Source organism: Brassica napus, chromosome C2 (assembly GCF_020379485.1).
Source record: "Brassica napus cultivar Da-Ae chromosome C2, Da-Ae, whole genome shotgun sequence".
Lineage (NCBI taxonomy): Eukaryota > Viridiplantae > Streptophyta > Magnoliopsida > Brassicales > Brassicaceae > Brassica > Brassica napus.
Window position 1 is genome coordinate 42,344,329 of NC_063445.1, and position 13,899 is coordinate 42,358,227.

At 29.8% G+C, this 13,899-nt stretch overlaps 1 protein-coding gene and 2 long non-coding RNA genes across 4 annotated transcripts; 1 reads left to right on the forward strand and 2 right to left on the reverse strand.

Annotated features, from left to right (window-relative positions):
* Positions 1-1,475: 1,475 nt before the first annotated feature.
* LOC106443032 lies at positions 1,476-2,047 on the reverse strand. Its single transcript, XR_001287916.3, has 3 exons — positions 1,973-2,047; positions 1,850-1,900; positions 1,476-1,726 (listed from the first exon to the last, which is right to left on the reverse strand). It is a non-coding gene; the product is annotated as an uncharacterized LOC106443032 (long non-coding RNA).
* Positions 2,048-5,413: 3,366 nt separating this feature from the next.
* LOC125575529 (berberine bridge enzyme-like 26) lies at positions 5,414-6,472 on the reverse strand. Its single transcript, XM_048749092.1, has 2 exons — positions 6,378-6,472; positions 5,414-6,152 (listed from the first exon to the last, which is right to left on the reverse strand). Exons 1-2 carry the CDS (start codon positions 6,470-6,472, stop codon positions 5,414-5,416), a joined length of 834 nt encoding a protein of 277 aa, XP_048605049.1.
* A 3,963-nt stretch (positions 6,473-10,435) lies between these two features.
* On the forward strand, positions 10,436-12,323 carry LOC106443033. 2 transcript variants are annotated; one of them, XR_001287917.3, is made up of 3 exons: positions 10,436-11,563; positions 11,643-11,765; positions 11,978-12,323. It is a non-coding gene; the product is annotated as an uncharacterized LOC106443033 (long non-coding RNA). The 2 variants fall into 2 exon arrangements; XR_007319899.1 differs by having other exon boundaries at positions 11,643-12,323.
* Positions 12,324-13,899: the final 1,576 nt, after the last annotated feature.

Consider the following 13,899-nt stretch of genomic DNA (forward strand, 5'->3'; position numbering starts at 1 on the left):
TATTGAACAAGTGAACCGGCTAATTGTTAAGAAATCTCATGACTATTAGGTGAGAACTAATCAATCTTTTTTCAAAAAAATATTTTTTATTGATTAGAATGCTTGTTTTAAATATGTTTATGTAAGATTCAATTTTCCCTTTGAGTTTTTGGGTAATTGTAGCTTGACAAGAGTGTTAATTGTTTCGAAATACTTAAAAATATGTTTGTGAGTTGGTAGATTGGATTCCAAGATGGTTGATACATGGTTTGTATTCTCAGATGTTGATACATGGTTTTCAAAATATTTCAAGATGGTTGATACATGGTTTGCGAGTTGATACTTTTTTGATAAATTATTTGTTATCTGATAAATTATTTGTTACATGGTACATGTTATTTTAGCTTATACATAGCTTGATACCAAATTATTAATAAATGGTTGGTATGGTACATAGACTTCTCGTTAACTGATACATGGTTTGTATTGTGTAGCAGATAAATGGTTTGTCAGTTTGTACATTATTTGATACATGGTTTGGTAGCTGACAAATGAGTTGATATATTGTTTTGTGAGTTAATACGTTATTTGATAAAGGTTTTGTTATCCGATAAAATATTTGTTACATGATACATGTTCTGTTATCTGATATATAATTTTGATATAAAAAATTGATAGATGGTTTGTTTCCTGGTACATGTTTTGTTAGCGGATATATAACTTGTTATCTGGTAAATGTTATGTTAGATTATATATAACACTATGCCTTAGCGATTACAAATTACATTAGTTGAAACCTTTACGTGTTATCCATTGCTGTTAGACAGATCGGAAGATCCCCTAAATATATTCCTTTTCATATGCTCGTAGTTCTTTTAGTTTGAGACTAATGAAAAGAAATTTGTAAGACAAATGTCTTTTTAGCGAGGTTATAAATATCATATAGAAATGAGTTAGCCATATTGTTATATTGTGGTGAAATATAGTTTGTTTGATCGTCGTGTAGAGATATAGTTGTTCCTAGTAATTTGTTTTATATTGTTACTAGTATTATCAATCCCGTGCTAAGCACGGGTCAATTTTTGTGTACTCTTAAATTATAATTTTCATATATAGAATTGAAATGTTCTTTATTTTTTTTGTGTTTAACTAAAATTGAACGTTATTTTAGTCAAATAGAAACATGACACCAGAAAATATATTAGATTATTTGTATATGTTTTGTATATGAATTTATTCTAAAATACGGATTTAGTTACTATTAATATTTAAAATAAAACAATGAAACTAAACATGGTAGTCAAGTCTTTATGTAATAGACTAACAAAAAAATGGTATGATAGTCGAATATGCTTGCCAAACCATAACAAACAAATTTGTAATAGTTCAAACCATAACAAACAAATTTGTAATAGTTCAAAATTGCATCATCATAGCTATACTTGATAGTCTTTTTTCTTGGTAGAGTGTTAGGTTTGTTTTGCTGTCTTTCCACATATTTTGATCATTATTTTGTCAACCATGGGATATAACTTTTTCAAGACTACATCAACAAAACATTAAAGCGTAACATGAGAGGGAGAATCCTAAAAAAAATAAGGATACAACTTGTTTTTAGATTGTGTACAATTTTGCTCCTTTACTATGTTTGCTACAGAGAACTATCCATCTTCTTGTTTGTAGTTTAGTCTTTTCTTTTGCTTGATTGTCTCTTAACCTGATAACTCTTTCGTTCTTGCGAAAGACTCTGGTTTTGTTGGATACAGAAGCAAGGCAAGTATTTGACTAATGAATAATGATAAATATAAATAACAAAGATTCGTAAAATATCAATTTTGTAGCTAACAGAGTTGGAGATACATATTATTACCTTAGTTGCTGACAGAACTTTGGAACAGTACACTCGAGTGCCCTTTTAAACCTAAAAAGACAATTAAGAGATGGTTAATTGAGAAAAGAGGAAACTGAATCTTAATTAAGAGTAATCACAAACTTGTATGGATTTTTTTGGCATCAGTAGAAGATCTCAACAGAAGAGAAAAATGAAGCAGTTGAAACTGAGAAAGAGAATAGAAAAAAGAAAGAGTGAAAGTTATATAGAAAGCAAAACCGTTTCTGCAAAAAAAACCTTCAATGTTGTTTTGTTTTGCAAATTAATCCGCGAACTCAAAAACCTACGGATCAATCTTCCAAGTGCCAGTCAAACTGCAATATAACCCTCGGCCGTATATATATGTATTTGACTGTGTATAATTTTAACATTTTTCAATACTAAGTCGTTTTGGCGCTAATTTTTTAATGAAAAAAAATTGTTGAACTCGGGGTTTGAAACTTGAACCTTAAACACCATGTGCATGCTATATAACCATCTCGGCCAACAAATATATTTGTTTACTTAACAAACGCAATTATATAGATTTCTAAAAATTTATTCCGAAATGACCTTGTTTCTTCTTCTTATCTTGGACATGGGAGCTTGCGTAAATGCACAATAAATGTAAGGTTCAACAAATTTTTTTCATTAAAAATTTAGTGTCAAAACGACGTAGTATTGAAAAATGTTAAAATTATACATAATCAAATACACATATATACGACTGAGGGTTATATTGCGGTTTGACAGGCACTTGGAGGATTGACCCATGGGTTTTTGAATTCGCGGATTAATTTGCAAAAAAAAAAACCACATTAAAGGTGTTTTTTGTAAAAAACCCTTTTTTTAAAGCAATTCCAAATATCAAATTTTTATTGGTCGAGTGACTTGTGCTTTACTATGTAAAGGATAGCCATTTTATTAACTTTTCTCCATAAATTTCTCTTCATAAATTACAATTTTTATTTTTAATGATATAGCTATAAATATGGATATAAATCATGTGGCTAGAAACGCTCGAGGTGTAGATTATGACTTCAAACATCACTCTATTTAGCTGACACACTTTTTGCTTTATGCAGTGTCAGAGTTTGCATCAGAAGCTTTCATCATTAAGGAGGGGAAAAATCGTCTACTTATGACTTAAGTACCATGCACTAGACCATTAATTAACATCAATCAATATGTAGTTAGCAAATATATGCTTCCATTAAGGGTATGACTGGTTTCTGCATTACCACCTGCAAACGCAGCTTTAGCTTTTGTGATTGGTAACGGTTGTTGACGTTTTACAACAATCACTCAAACTGCTGTAAACCGCTCTAAACCTCATAAATTCAAAAGCTAGTTCCAGCTAGCGGTTGCTGACGGTTGCGGGAGGATAATTTTTTTCTAATTTTTTTAAAACAATATAAATACAAAAATAAAAATATTCAATAAAAATTTTAAATTGGAATTATGAAAATACTAAAATATATCTATTATATTTTAATTAATATATAAATTTTAAAAATAAAAATATTTTCTATAATTTATAAAAATTTAAAACTATAACTTTCTAAATATAATTTTTAAAAATTTAAAACTATAACTTTCTAAATATAATTTTTATATTTATTACAATATTATAATTTTGATATTTTTATAATTATATAAAATATAAATATTATTAATTTATTATTTAACCGCTGCTGCATTTGGTAGTTAACCAGTTATAAGTATCCCGCAAACACACCAATTTCTAACCGTAGAACCAGTCGTACAAATCTTTTAAAACCGCAACCACCCGCATCTGCAAACTCCCGCAACTGCAACCGCAACCATTGCGTTTGAACCAGTCAGACCCTAAGTATATTTACCTAATTGTCTCAAAATTGAAAGATAATGCTGACTACAACGAATCAGTGATGATTGCCCCTCATTGACTAAAAATATTTTCCCCTGTTGTTTATATTTTGGTAACGTTTTTGTTTTCTGTTTCTTAGTTTTTACTTTGTTAAATTTATTTAATTTCCAGCATAAAATATTTTTAATTACCTTTCCCATAACTGCTTATCTAACTGTCATTACATTATGAATTCGACATATTTGTTAAGGAAAAATCTACTAAAAGACTCTAAAATAGACTTTTTGATGAAAAGGGCACACAAAAAAGTACCAAAATTTTTTTTATTAAAGAGGTTAAATTATCTTTTATTTTTAATTTATAGATATATAAATATAAATAAATATTTAAGGAAATAATTAAAAATTAAAGCAAATATTTATTTTTTCAGAAATATTTTTGAAATTATTTTCAAAATTTTAAATCTTAGAAACCCCAACCCCAAAAACTCTTCCCCTTAAATCTAAATCCTAAATTTAGATTAGTTAGCGTCAAATCTAAATCCTAAATTTAGATTAGTTAGCGTCAGGGATATAAGTCTATTTTGACCTCTTTAATGAAAATTTTAGTCATTTTGACTCTTGTATGTTTTTAGTCAATTCTTCTAAATAGATCATTTTCAAGTTTTGGTCACAAAAATAGACCACAAGGAGTAAAATGACCAAAATATTTCATTTAATAGGTAAATGGATCATAATTCCCTAGATATATAAAAAAATATAAAAATATATAAAAATAATTAAAAAAATACTTTTTTATAGTTTTAGATTATATGTTTTCAAATTCGATTTTTTTATATAAAAAAAATTTAAACTTTTTTTTTCGAAATTTGTTTTTTATTTTTTTTCCATATTTTCTTTTCATAATTCGAAAATACTTTTTGAAACTATTTTTAAAATTTTTATTTTAAAATTTTTATTTTAAAATTTTTAATTTTTAATATTCATTTTTTTATTTTATAAAATTTTAAATCTCAATCCCAAATCTCCACTACTTAACTCTAAACCCTAAAATTTAGATAAGTTAACCCTAGGGGTATAAGTGTATTTACTTCTTTAATAAAATATTTTGGTTATTTTGATCTATAGAGTCTATATTGTGACATAACCTTTTTTAGTGTTATCCTAGGGTATTTCCCATGTTTTTTCCACGATAAAATTTTTTTATTACTATCTTAGAAAAATTTTCATTTGTCAATAATATATTTTTTACTGTATCTATTTTTTAAATCATATTTATTGTCTATTGAATAACTATTTTTCAGCGTATATTTACTTTGAGAAAATTAAATATGGAGAAATTAATTTTGAATTAATGTCTATTTATTTTTAAACAATATTATATATAATAATTCTTATTTTCAATTTAAATATTATATTATTTTTTATGAATAATTTTAATAAACAAATTTTATTTAAAAATTTACATAATTTATGGTTTCACTAAAAAAAATTTCTAGATCCTCCACCGTGCGTACTCAAAACCACTTAGGGGATTCATAAGAAATAAGTATCACACGGATACCTTAATATTATTATAGCCAAACCATTGAAAAAAAAATACGGAAGAACCATTGTAGTCTATAGATTTCTTCTAGTTTATTGCAAGTTCTTAAGCAAGGTGCAATATACCTTGTACTTATTGTACATAGTTGTGATAATATAACGAGTTCAGCCTTAAACGGGCAGGAGTGGGATGCTCTGCTCATGTCTAAAGAAGTTCTCTGGATCAACCTTTGATTTGATAGTCACCGATCTGTTAAAATTGTCTTTGAAGTACTTTTCTCCCCAGACTTGAGCTTGTTTGAAGCTAGTCTTTGCGTTTTTCTTGTTCTTTCCCAGGTCAAGATCACGGTAGTTCACATAGGCTTCTCGCGGGTTGCTTGAGACATAAGGCATCATGTAACTGTACATATCTCTTATCCAGATAATGTGCCTGGTCGGTCTCTTGTCGCTGTTTGGCCAAGCCATTACATACTTGATCTTCGCCGTCTTGCTTCCGTTGTTTACAGCTACGCTGAATAATACTCTGATGAATAGTGCTTCAACAAGCTTGTTAGCGACCACTTGCCACTTCCAAAGAATCTTGTTGCGCACGTCTAGTTCTAACGTTTTGGTAACGGTGAAGACCGTCACTGTCTCAGGAACCGGAACAAGCTTGATCTTCCATCCTAGAATTATCCCAAAACTTGCTCCACCGCCTCCTCTAATCGCCCAAAACGTATCTTCACCCATAGAAGCTCTGTCGAGTAATTTACCATTGGCATCAACCATCTTTGCGTCTAACACATTATCTCCACCGAGACCGTATTTCCTCATCATGGAGCCATATGCACCACCTATTATATGGCCACCTATGCCTAAGCTCGTGCACGAACCAGCCGGAAACCCATGGACGCTGCTATTCTCTGCAATCCTACATGCACCAAAACAGTTTCTTGATCAGCTATATAATCAGGGTGGATATTGGTACATTCAGTGAGACATCATTGTCTTTTACCCCTAAAAGTTTGAAGGTTATATACATGGACATAAACGCCAAATCATGAGAAATTCTTTTTCTTTTTTAAGTTCTTACTAAATATGTACGTCCCCAAAATTCTTCAGTTTTGTGTTAACACTTTGTTGACTTTATTTATACCTGTAGTAAAGTTCACCAACGGTAGCACCAGCTTGAGCCCACGCACTGTTGTCTTCAATATTAATATCGATCTCTTTCAGCTTTGACAGATCCATCAATATAAACGTTTTTTCCATCTCTGAGACATAAGAGAGGCCTTCGTAATCGTGACCGCCGCTTCTGAAACGAAGATGAATTCCAAGTTTCTTGGAAAAGATGACGGATGCTCGGACGTGAGACTCGTTTAATCGGTTTCAATATGAATTCCGGTTTAGGCATGGCTTTACCCAAGAGCCGGAGATTCTGCTACCCCTTACTTCTGACATCCCTAAAATCCTAAACCCAAGTTCGATTTCTCAAATTGCACTCTTTTTTCAGTTTATTTTTTTTTATTTATTACGGGCCAAAGGCCCAAAATATGTTTATTTTTTTGGTTTCAATCCAAAATTAATCTTCTGCGCCAGAAATTTTCAGTTAAATTATTTATTGTCTTTCTTATTTATTTGGGATTATAAACCTAACTTGAATATATATGTTTATTTTTGACAATTTCCACACTACTAACTAAATTTTTTATATAATAATTTAAATTTTAAATAACAAAATATTAGGAAATCTAATATTATAATAATAAAATAATAATTTAATTTATGACATCCCTGAAATAAATTTCGGGATCCCCCACTGCACCCACCCAAACACAATCAAATCTAATCTACCATCAATCTAACCTAATTCACTCTCTCTCTCTCACATCAGGATCCTCGGTTTTTGGTTTTGCCTGAAAAATAGATGTTAAAGTTGTAAAGTTCGGTGGATTTTTTGAGGTTGTTCTTAATCCATTCGAAGGAAACCCAAAAATACGGGAAAGTGAACCAAAACGAGATTATGTGTTGGCAGCATAAACACGATAACAACTGAAACAAGATTCAGGGTGTCCATTATTGGCGAATCTCACATCTCTACAAGCAGTTCATCTAGTTTTTCCCACTCCTCCTTTCGCTCCAAGCATGTAGTACTTTCATCTCATGCCGGAGACCATCTCATCGAACACTGACACCATCTCCATCGGGCTAGCTACTGATTTCAGTGAATCCAAAAATCAAAGGAGAAGCCTTTATCACTTTAATACGCAGTTCCATGTTCAATTGGAGAAATTCAGGAATCAAACATTACAATGGTATCTCTGTGGCGATTCTGTTTGACGGGGAGAGAAAGATTCATCAGAGAGACAAGAGAGATTATGGATAAGGAGAAAGTTGCTTGAGGCTAAAAAGAGATGAAATCCATTCCAGATATGAAGATTGTTGTCTAGAATCTGGGTTTGCATAGAGGAAAAGAAGAAGAAGAAAGTATAGAGGATAAAAGAGTCGCCATTCTTGCTGCCAACACATGGTCAGTTGGGTGAGAAGGTGGAAGCAACCAAGGATGAGATTAAGGTCATGGAGCACTGTTTTTGCATCATTCCATGGATTTATTAATTCTCCTAATGGTTTATATTTTATTTCATATTTGTATGTGTAATATTGGTTATTTTGTATTTGAAAATATGTAAAATTTTATAATATATATTTAGCTTTTATAAAAATTTACTAAATTGAACATATTTGGGTAATTAAATTATTAGGTATTTGCATGGTGGAAATTTTTTTTAATACTCACATTTAAGCGACAAAAGAAACTTTTTCAATAGAAAGTAGAAACTATTGAAACATGTCTAATACAAATAATAATAAAAATTATTGAATATTTTTTCTTCGGTTTTGAACAATTTGGTTTATTAGGTATTAGCAGAACAAATAATAAAATCTAACAACATGTCTAAAAAGTGTAAATATATATTTAATAATTGTTTAAGAAAAATATCAGCAAATCTTTTTTTAATAATGTATAACTGCAATATACAAAAAATGTTTTATTGGATTTTTTGGATTATGTAGAATTTCAATATTTTGATTTTATAAATTTTACAAGACTAAAACATATTTGGATAACTAAACTATTAGATATTATTTGTTAGTATAAAGAAGTTTTTTGTGGAAATGATAAGTTTTCTAACAACTTAAGAAATATTAAAGATTTCATGACTAATTTGATATTTAACACATATACGGATATATAAATATATAAGTTATGGATTGTAAATTTAATTATAAATATAATGTATTATATTGATTTAATAGCGTTTAAAATAAGGAAAAAATATATCAAATAATCTTTAAACATAGTTTTCATATTTGTTTTATATCGATATACCTAAAAATTCATTTTTGAGAAATTTAAATCTTGTCTATAACATTTTCAAAACAAAAAAAAGAACAAAAAAAACATGTCTAAAACGTGACAAAAATTTCAGGTGAAAAAAAAAACATGTTTTAAACGTGGCAAATTAACCGTATTATATGTCTAACACATGTTTGAATATTTACACTTAGTAGTACTCAAGGTTGTAGTAATATTTTTTTCTTTATAATAATACTTTTGCAAAATTCAACATTTACCAGCAATACCATGTCAAAAATTTAAATTTATAAGTAATACCAATGTATTTAGACATTTTTAGATTGCATATAACATAATGACAGAAAAAAATCAGAAAACATGTATTTTGTGATATTCACCTCATTATGGCTTTAACGTCAAGGCATTAATCATAAAAGTATAAGGAGGTTTTTTTAGAAAATGAGAAGTTCTCAATCAACTTAACAAATCAAACATATTTTATGTCACACTGCTAATTAAACACATATACGTACATATAAATACAAAATATATGAAATAGATATGCTAAAAACAAATAATAAGACGAAAATTAAGGTTTTTAGAAACATGCATAACATATAGTAATTCAAAGTAGTTCAAAGTAGGTCTAGATCAGTAAAATGAGTATCTCGAGTTTCGTCTTTCTCTTCTCCATATGTTGATTTACTCTCTTATATGAGGGCTTCACTTGATAATCTTGAAGGTAACTGATTTTTACTATTGACTCAGTCATCTGGTTTTGAAACATCTCTTTATGTTATTAACAAATGTATAGACATATAATTTCATAATATATAAGTTATATCAGATAGAAATATATAATAAGCCAAAAATATAAAATTCTTAAAAATATACATAATACATAGTAGTTCAAGGTAGTCTACAGTAGTCCAAGGTATTCCTAGTAGTGCTAGTTGTCCACAATACACATAATAATCCGAAATAGTACCAGCGGTACTTAATAGTATTTACTCATCAATTTTTTATAAATAAAAATATAATATAAATCTTCAAATAAATATAAAAAGCTATATATCCTTATTTTCGTCAAGAATATAATTTTGATATTTTTACAAAGATTAAAAATGATTTAAAAGCATTCTTGTTCTTAGGAAATACATCTATTAAATCAAAATTTAGAAAACAATTTTTTTTATAAATCAAAGTATTTTGTAAATAATATTAAAGTCAAAATAGATATAACTGAATTGGAATTATAAAATGATATTCTTTATATAACAATAAAAAGTGTCAAAATTACTTTTTATGAAACTAAGAGAATATTATTCATAAGTCATATAAATTGTTAATTCAATTATAAATATAAAATATATGAAATATCTTATTTTAAATTTGAAGGCTTTTATAAAAAAGATAAAAACTTTAATTTAGGAATATAATTTATATAAATATTTTATTAAATTTATTTTTGAAATTAATTCTTGATTAAAATATTATCGAAATAAATATTTTATTAAATTTGTATTTTCAAATTTTATACCTAAAATTTATATAAATATTTTATTCAATTTATTTTAAAATTTGGTTATTGATTAAAATATTATTGAAATACATATTTTATTAAATTTATATTTTAAAATATTATTGAAATAATTTATATAAATACTTTGAAATTAATTGTTGATTAAAATATGACATATCTTATTTTATATTTGAAAAGTTTATATAAAATAGATAAAAATTTAGTTTAGGAAAAATATAAATATTTTTATTAAATTATTTTTGAAATTGTAGAGAAATATACATAATATTCCTTAAACACCATTTTCATATTCGTTTTAAAACCCCCCATGATTTTTATAATTAAACTGTGATAATTTTTGTTATCCATAGCACATACAACATAACTACTATATTTTTATGAAAATTTTATGAAAAAATGATACTAAATTATTTTCAAAATAAGATTCAAAATTGTCATATAGAACCAATGGAGGAGAATATGTCTGTGGTTAGAGAAAGGGGAAGAAGATGAACACATGTAAGAAAGTGGGGGTCCATTAAGCTTTTTTTTTGTCATCAAGTAGGATCTACTAAATATCAAACAAGTAATAAAGGGGGAATAAGAATCTCAGATAGACTGTCCACGTCAGACGGTAAAATCAACCAATCATGTTATAAGGTTTTGCCACGTCAGCATTATTGGGTCACACACATAATTACTGTGTAGACGCAAGCAGTTACGGTAATTTTTCATTCTGTCAACTTCCTTTAATTGTTAACGTGTTTTTAATTTAATTGGGTTAGGTAATGCTACAAGTCCAATAAAGAAAACCAATTGATCTCCAAACCCATTATAGCCCAAAACAAATCCAAAGTATGCGTTTAAGGTTCGAGTCGATTAGGTTTGGAGTCGTCTCCATATTCGACAATTCAACATATCTTTCTTTGCCGTACAAAACAAAACCAAAACTCCTTTAACTGAACTTTCCACCTCCCCTATATCTTCATGCCCGTCTCTTCCTTACCTTCCGTTCAACGTTTCTGTAACCTATACAATGAATCTTAGTTTATATTTAACTCATTAACTCCTATAAACTCTCTGTCTCCCTCCTTTTACAGTCAAAGCTTCATACGTATCTAAACCGAAAAAACACCTCAAACCCTATATATAGGAGAGGGTTGAGAGTGGAACCAAGCATCACCAACACGTTCTCTCAGTTTATTTACTCTCGAAACCCTACAATCCTCCTAGGAAAACGACTTCATGTTGACCAATCAGCCATCCACCATGCAACCTTCACGCTCTCCGACTTGGGAGAACTTCCCAATTCATGTTGGTCACCTCCTCTGCTTCTTGGATTGGGTAACATCAGGAAAGACGGAGAATCAAGAAAAACCGAGAAAAAGGAGAATTTCACTCTAAATCACCGTTCACCGCCTAAGAAATCAGTGATGACGTGTTATTTGACACTCAGGCACAGGTGGGATCATCTATGTATTCACAGTATTTTTACTTGCTGATATAAATTAACACATATGTGCTACTGTTTCTCAACCCAGCTTCAGTCGGACAAGCAACAGAATCTGCCAACAATAGGGGTGATGCGCAAAAGATTTCACTGGAAGTTGGTGAAGCCAAGTATGCCAGGTCCTGCAACCGACCAGAACAAACGCAAACGCCCCGTGAGTGATTTCCCCAAGGCCATCTAACCGTCAACCCCACTTAGCTTTACTCTCATTTCAATTTTAAATTTTCATATTTTTTCTCTACTTTGAACTTTGATTTTCTCTTTGATCTGCTGCAACCTATTTCTTACTGGTGTAAGAATTATTATGACTTTCAATAATAAAGGGACGTGAGCGGTAACGTGTCTTTGCTTATTTTCTAATGTCAGATGGCGTCAACAATACATAAACCTCGGCCATTTCAACATACATCATTTCATTAATATAAATAACTTCCAAGGAAGCAAATAAACTACACTTCAGAAAAGAGAAGGGAAAGAAGGATCAAGTTACATCACAAGAACAAGACAAAGCAAGCGTATGGGAGCTAAGACGGATTGTACCATAATGATGCAAGCCTCTGCCCCATAGGAAGACCAAGAGAAGACGTAGCTGAGCATTTGTCTCTCAGGAACCAAATAAATTTCTAAAATTGTTAACTTTTTTATTGGTAGGGAGCATGTTTTCTTAAATTCACTTATTATGCATGATTGAAAGCTGACAAAAAGTTCGGTCTATGGTCTTGCCTTTGATGTTGTTATACTCTTGATTTAATATCCTAGCGATTTTGTACTAATTTCAAAACAACAGAAGCAAAGTTTTAAAATGAGAATTATTTGTTTTATTTTTCATAAAAGCAAATGTTGAAACATTTAATATTTCATTATTTGACAAATGATTAAGTCATGCAGAGAAAGAAAAAGGAGAACAAAATGAGCAGAACACATGAAAGAAGAATGGAGATAGTGAACAGAACACACAAACACCATAATAAGGAGAGAAAGGTTAAAGAAGTGAGAGAGCGGAGCGTTGGAACCTTTGGAAGAAGACAACATTGGACAATCCATCCCAAGCCTTTCAGAGAATCAATAATCGCAGGAAGGTAACTTCGATAGGTGGTGCGGTGCTGCGAGGATACTGTCTATGTTTTACCTTTCGATCGCTCTCTTTTATAAGCAAAACCAGTGGCCATGCATGTGGCAGATAAAGGCATCTTCAAGCTCTGGTCTATTTGCGCAGTCTTTGCGTAGAGACAGTTGAGTGGAATCACTTGAAAATCTCACACTTCCGAAGCTTTTTACAAGACCGGTCAATCAAATTATTAATTAGCAACGAAATGGCAATGAAAAAGCAAAAGAACACTGCGCTTGCGCGGGGTTAAAGATCCCTAGTTAATATAATATGAGGAAAGCGAGGTCCGCGGCTCTTTAAAAAAATTAAAAAGATAAAGAAAAAAGATTGGATCTGTAAAAGGTGAGATGTCAAAAGTAATAATAAAAAGAAGGGTAATAAGATAAGGTAAAAAAATGGGGTAGTGAGAAAATACAAGGGATAGCTAGAATAATTTTTTTGTAAGTGGAGCAAATCAGATTACTTTCCCAAGATCTAGTCTTGTTTAAATTGAGTTAGATGGAATATTTTTTAACGAGATGTAGAAAAGTTTAAGTTCTTTAAAGCGTCCACATAGAATCAAATTCGTCGGTTCAAACCAATCAAGTTCGTCAATATGTGGTTCTGTCAGTTTTTGTTTGTGGAAAACTGGAATTGCACGTCAAGTTTTGTTTCCTTGCAATTCAATTATTTTTGTTTATGTGTGAGTTTTTTTTTTTTTTTGCAATTCAATTATTTTCAAAATGAACTAGAGTGACATGATTTTCATTTGGTTTGGTGTGTTTAGGGATGTCCTTTGGGGATATATATATATATTGTATCATTTCTTATTAATAAAGTCTGATGTTTCAAACCTAGAAACTACATTTTGCTCCATGATCTCGTAACCACAAGGTCATTATTTAATGGTAGATGGACTTTGGGGAACTCAGCAATTCGGGTTCCAAAGCATATTTATACATTTTATTTTGTGGCTACGTGGATAAGAAATCATGTTTTAGGTCTCATTTAACTACCCGGAAAGAAGGTCCGTTCATAGGCTGCATCTGACATTGAGGAATAGTCTGTGTCCTTCCATAGATCCGAGATACCCTAGGTTAAAAAAAACGTATAAACTACCATGATTGCAATATATTTCAGTCAATCAACCAGTTATAGATTAACATTGGATTTTATCTGTACTTAAAATTGTCTTTGAAGT

Excerpts from the sequence above, each read along its gene's own strand:
- LOC125575529 (XM_048749092.1), bottom strand. The coding sequence starts at position 6,472 with ATGGATCTGTCAAAGCTGAAAGAGATCGATATTAATATTGAAGACAAC. Across the intron at positions 6,153-6,377 it reads GTTGGTGAACTTTACTACAG|GATTGCAGAGAATAGCAGCG; the intron begins GTATAAATAAAG and ends TGGTGCATGTAG.